We start from the raw sequence: 5,906 nt of genomic DNA on the forward strand, positions 1-5,906 counted from the left end.
ACAACTTAAGATGATTTATTGGGCAGAATGCAACAGGTTGTTGACATAAACTATTGCGATATTTAGATCTCGCGCAGCGGCTGAAAGGTAGTCGCCGGCAGTATGATTATCTATAATTGATCGTGGACCTTTCCCTTGAGCTATGTTTGCAGGCATTTACCCGTGGATCGTGACTGCTTCAACAGCGACGGACGTTTGGAGCTGCTGTGCCGGGGCTAACGCAGGTGGTGTCACACAGTCGGACTTCTCCGTCGACCTCAACTTCTTTGTCGGACTTCTCCGTCACCTCCGTCAACTCTCCGTCACTTTGAAGCCCGTCTTTCTTCAATATGACATCCAAAATAACCGTAACGGGAGACGTTGGTAGTATATCAAATTTTACATTGGAACCCAAGGTACCGAGATTTTCAAGTTGATTAGAGATGGGCCCATTTTGCAGATAGACAGGAGCGGATGGATCCTCTGAACGAATATACGCTATGTAGCTTGGTTGATCAGTAGCCTCCTCGTACACGACAACAAGCGGTTTTTGCTCGTAATATATTGATGCCCCAGGTGGGCTATCTTGAGGTTCATTGGGACTTGCAATGTCCTCACCCGCAGTCCCAAATATTCTGGGTGACATCTGAGATTTCGCTTGGACGTACCGTGTGGCTTCGTTCCCTCCAGACTTACGTAAGTTTTGTTGGCGACGCGTTGACTTGGGTTTCATTTCAAGCTGCACTCCGTTGTGGATGTTTTGTGCCGAATTGTACTTTACGCCGACCGTACCATGAACAAGGCAACGTGTAGTTGGGATTGCGGCTGTCGCTCCTCGCTGATGACATGCATCTACGGTGCGGGTCGAGGTAGTTATTTCTTTCGGATGTAGACAGTGCAGGGAACCCGTCTGCCTAACTTGGCCATATCTAGGATGAGAGCACGTCGACTGCTGTTGAAATGCTGGGGAGATACAAACGGATGGCTCATTGCTATGACGGACAGTGTGAATTATACCCGCATGATCAGTATCGTTAACAGTAGCTTTCATAGACCTACGCTCGTTTTCAGAGACATGGCAGCCCTTCGGGCTTGTAAGGTCGGGGAGTGGCTGTCCTTGGGCGCCAGTTTTTAAGGGGCCGCTGCCCTCGTTGTGGTGGCAGCTACTCTCCAGTTTCCTTGCACATTTTTCATTAGGAAGATATGTCGGCACATGCGCCCTATCGTGATGGGTGTCCTTGGATCCGGAACAGCAGGCACTAGAATACTTTATCATATTTCCTCTTGAACACTTCGTGGCATGACCATTCCGGTGCATGCAGGATGCACAATGCACATGATCCATAACCTGATCCTGAACCAGTTGTTGAGACCTAGAATCGATGAACGTTGGGTCGCGATTGGAATTTGTGTTGGTGCTAAGCCTCATGGAAGGGAGGACAGCTATAGTCGCACCAGAGGTTGACGTATTGAGCATGTACTGGCTATTTTGATCATTTATTGGCTGTGGCAGGCCGTGGCGTGCTTGGGCGGCGCTCTTCCCTTCTTCATGCTCAGCGTCTGCGTGTGCAATCGTGCATCTTGGGTTGAAGGACCCAATTGGAACATGTCTCTGGCACGGTTCGTTACATGCTGGTTGATCTGGAGATGATGTCCCTGCTGTAATACGCGCTAGCGTTTCTCGTTGGTGGAAGCTCATTAAGGAAGTAGGCGGAATATTAGTAGAAAGTGGCGCAGGATACTCCCGTACGATTGGACGCGTGTTCAATTCGAAATAAGTGTCTTCCGCGGATACGCCTCTGTCTTCAATGAGGTGTCCTCTTCGGTTGACACGAATCCCTTCCGGCAAGTTCAAGTCGAACACGACCTCACGCCGCCTAGTGATCAGTTTTCTGACAGCCTTCACAGGACTGCCGTCATCCACGCTCCTTGAAATGCAGGGAAGTCGGCTGCTGCTGCCATCCTGCTTGGTACCATCGTGGTAATTTGAGCCTTTGTTAATCTCGTACATGGGGCATGAGCAATCAGTACTGCTCGTGACGTCAAGGGGAGCACTATACGCGGACTTGCATGATTGTACTCTTAGCCCTGAACAATGTGCAGTGGGAAGATCCTGAATGACGTCTATGAACACATAATTGTTTTCCTTGGGTGAGCAAGGAATGGAGGCGTGTTTCTGAGTGACACACGCAGATTCTACGTAGTCTCTCTTCTCGATGCTTTTCTTCCTGGACGAGGACTTGTCTTCACCGTCTACTATGGTCCCGATGTGATTCGCCGTCTCAGCAACGAAGTCGCTAGCCGTGGGTCTGCAATTCAGTACGCGAAGATGCACTGAGTGAAGTTTGTCAGTTGCTGGCAGAAGCATTATTTGACATATGCCGTTGAAATAGCTAAACACTTGAACACCTTGGTAACGCTATTACACGGAAGCGAGCCAAACATGATTAATTAAAACGAGGTACATATTGTGTACTTACGCCTGATTGTCTTCTTTATCCTAGAATTGGCATTAAAAGATCTGTTGTCATCAGTTTTAATAATGCGCGATAGGAACAAATTACGCGTTCGTGTTTGACTTGGCGCTTTCATGCTGTGGGTAGAAGTGCACGCTGAGACGCGCTAAAATGGTTAAGTGCAGTCGCAGAGTAGTAAAAAGAACGATAAATGTACATTTTACAGAAGTAAGCGTTTGCTTCAGCAAGGGTTCAATTAGTGATACTTTTTTTTCCTCTGTATAAGCTCCGAGATCGAACGATGTCGGCGCGCAGCGGAGAACTACTGTAGTGTGGACGCGTCGTCTGCTTTTACACATTTATTTCGCGTTCAGTGCAGTAGGTGGAGCATTGGGTAACCGAACAGTATCGTACCGTCACGGCATAAGTGTTCTTCCGATGAATATACACTAGAATTACGGAAAAGAACCATCAATTCCGAACATCGGCTCGCGTGTTAGCCGCACTAGGAAGGTGACACTGTCGCCCCCTATAGGTCGATCTCGCAGCGAATAGACGACCTGAGCCCCCTGCGTCATCGGTTACGTAACACCGCCGCACAAAGCATGCTCTATCAGCCTTATCAGCGTATTAGCCGACGCGTTCTTCCCACTTCTTGCCCCCCACAGCAAAATATATCCTCGAACCGCCCTTCTCGTGACGTCACATGCTTGTAAACAGAGGGTCGCCTGTTGATGGCACGCATTCACTCAGCTGGGTTCGATAGGAAAATTTGAAATAGTACATTAGGGAGTTTTAATGAATCATTTTTACTCAAACGGTTCACGAACGGTTTTGTCACGACCCAGTCAGATTATTACGTTCTGAGAGACTTCCCCTTCTCATTGGTTACTCGGAAAACCATTCGCGTACAGGTTTTTAGGGAAAACGGTTCACTAAAACTCACTATTATCGTCATCCCCGTAACCGTATAACAGAGATACCGCGGGGACATCCCGAAACCTGACAGCAAATAATCCAATGGTTAAAAATCCCGAATCAGCAGACGAATGTCGGTACCCCTTAGTTAGAACACGCGCCAGGACATATAAAGGGAGTAATTTCAGTCATTTTGGGGACTAAATGATTTCCCACAAAAATTAGTAAATGGATGGGACTAAGTGAATGTCAGAGTGGGGACTGCATTTCACGCTCTGTTGGGACAGTGTCAGGTACATTATTCATGTGTATGAATGAAAATACTTTATATTAAACCGTTAGTCTTGATATGTCGAGTGACATAAAATCTTGCGACATGCATGAGGCAAAGTTTGCCAAGAACGAACCGCTTTTTATTGTTTACTCTACGTGGCTGGAGAATTTTCAAGTTAGCTAAGTTATACAGCCTTATTCCAAAAATTTACGAAGGCCTGTGACTGTTTGCAATCCTGGGGAGTAAATTTTGGAGTCATGGGACTAAAATGGGGAGCAATTGCGATCTAGGGGACTAGAAACCGCAATTACTCCCCATTTTACTCCTTTCTTCCTTTAGAGTGCGCAACATCTAGACTTGAGTCAACCTACAGGTCTCACACCACAAAATAGGTCTCACGTGACCATAAACACACCAATGTCGCTTCGTTTTCTGTTGCCTAGCGCATCCGCCCTGCGAAGCCACACCGTCGCTAAAACGTGCATTTCATTCGCTAGAACGACTTCTATGGATACCGAAGACGCACGAAGCTGCTGGGACGTTGAGCAGTGATATCTTACCTTGAAACACGTTCATTCTCAGACCTCTCAGATATAAGCTTTGATATTGCTATTTGGGATTTTGGTGCCGTGGATTTTGAGGTCTGGGATTTTGAACGCTGGTATATCGTTGCATGTAGCCGATACAGTTTTTGCGTTTCGTGACACTGGGACGGCCTCATACCTCGTTGCTGGTCCTGTTTTCCTACATTTTAATTGCCGAGCGCATTTCAAGTCGGGATAGAGATTTTGAGTGCCAAAATTTGTGTCAAGACAAGAAATGTTGGGGATGGCGTTATGAGGGGAAAGAGTTTCACGTACTACGACGAAGTATTCAGTGAAAAACAAGTTATTCCACCATAAAGACAAGCGACAAAGCCATGCCAAAGGACATCGACGTACTTGCGGAGGTAGGTTTCTAGATGGTGGACCTGGAGGCACAGGAGCTTTCTTCTCTTCCCCATGTTCAGGTTCCGCGCCTTCTTGGTTGCCTTCTTGTCCATGGATCCGTTTGCCGAAATCGCAGCCACATATCATCGTTTCGACGTGGGGCTTAAAACCAATATTGAAAATGTGGTAAGTTTCGTTCAAATGAAGACGTAGATAATTGATACTGCTATTGCCTACTGTTCTCAACGCAAGTCGTAACCTTCACCGGCGTATATGGGTGTAAAGCTGCTAAAAACCGCATAGCACCAGGCTTGGCTGCGCAGTGGTGGGTATAATGCTGAGACAAGACGATAGCGCAGGGAGTGGAACAGGCGAGTTCCACTCCCTGTTCTTATCTTCTGTTGAGACTTACGGTATTTCAAAAGCTTTCATCTACAAACGATTGTCCTGCTGGGTACAACAAAAAGTAACTAAAGTAACTACAGTAACTAAAAAATCGCAGGTATGCTGTGCTATGAATTTGGCGTTGCGCTGGAAGGTGAAATGATTGATGTTAAGAGCAAACAACTTTTTCTGTGTAAATCACTGGTTGATGTGAAAATTATACTGCATATATTGCCTCCGAAAATAGCTTTTTGCTGCAGGGAATTGTGGCCACTCCCTGATTAAAGGAGAAGTGAAATGACATCTAGAATTGCATAATACGCTGCTTACTTCATAAAGTAATCCGCCACAAGCGACCACGCTAAAGGTTTTCACTCGATGGTGATTTTTAGCTATGCAGTTCAAGTTGCAGAAATGCCCTGAGAAATCAGGCGTATGAGGCGAAGCCCGATCTGTTGCCGTAGCGTAGGAAGCCCAAGAAGTAGCAGCACTGTAGGAGGTCATGCTGTCAGCTCACATTTCTCAGCGGAAATTCCATACGACACACTTCCATACGGTCCTGCTGCGTCACCCCCGCGTAAAGCGTCAGCTACAATCGTTTTTATTCAAGGAAGTATATAGTTTATTTGCAACCCGAGGCCGCCATAAGCAAAAACTTAGACACCGCAACAATGAAGCTGTGCTGTAGAGGTCTACGCCCTTACCAAACCATAAGCAGTGGAATACCTGGAGTGGCGAATTTTGAGGATGCTCTTCTGCTTCTTCTTCTCCTTCTGCAAATGTTGCGTTCGCTACCTGCGGGTTGTTTATTCTTTTTCCTCTCGTGTATTGGACCACTAGAAATGCAATCCTTTTGTATGTGGGTTTACGAATCTCTTGTCTGTGCACTTGTTTTTTCTGTCCATGATATGTACCATGTAGATGCGCACGCAGAAAAGCTGTGGATATTTGACTAACATCGATGTG

At 46.5% G+C, this 5,906-nt stretch overlaps 1 protein-coding gene across 1 annotated transcript; it reads right to left on the reverse strand.

Annotated features, from left to right (window-relative positions):
* On the reverse strand, positions 1 to 5,694 carry LOC135383357 (uncharacterized). The gene is made up of 5 exons (XM_064612846.1): positions 5,667 to 5,694; positions 5,271 to 5,502; positions 4,569 to 4,718; positions 2,460 to 2,479; positions 1 to 2,288 (listed from the first exon to the last, which is right to left on the reverse strand). The coding sequence occupies exons 2-5, from the start codon at positions 5,442 to 5,444 to the stop codon at positions 179 to 181; spliced, it is 2,454 nt and encodes an 817-aa protein (XP_064468916.1). The 5' UTR covers positions 5,445 to 5,502; positions 5,667 to 5,694; the 3' UTR covers positions 1 to 178.
* Positions 5,695 to 5,906: the final 212 nt, after the last annotated feature.

Source organism: Ornithodoros turicata, chromosome 2 (assembly GCF_037126465.1).
Source record: "Ornithodoros turicata isolate Travis chromosome 2, ASM3712646v1, whole genome shotgun sequence".
Taxonomy (NCBI): Eukaryota; Metazoa; Arthropoda; class Arachnida; order Ixodida; family Argasidae; genus Ornithodoros; species Ornithodoros turicata.

What these genes read in the sequence shown, in the direction of transcription:
- LOC135383357 (XM_064612846.1), bottom strand. Translation starts at nt 5,444, where the DNA reads ATGACCTCCTACAGTGCTGCTACTTCTTGGGCTTCCTACGCTACGGCA. An exon ending in GTGGCGGATTACTTTATGAA is followed by an intron (nt 4,719 to 5,270) that starts GTAAGCAGCGTA and finishes ATTGGTTTTAAG; the next exon opens with CCCCACGTCGAAACGATGAT. An exon ending in GATAAAGAAGACAATCAGGC is followed by an intron (nt 2,289 to 2,459) that starts GTAAGTACACAA and finishes ACTGAATTGCAG; the next exon opens with ACCCACGGCTAGCGACTTCG.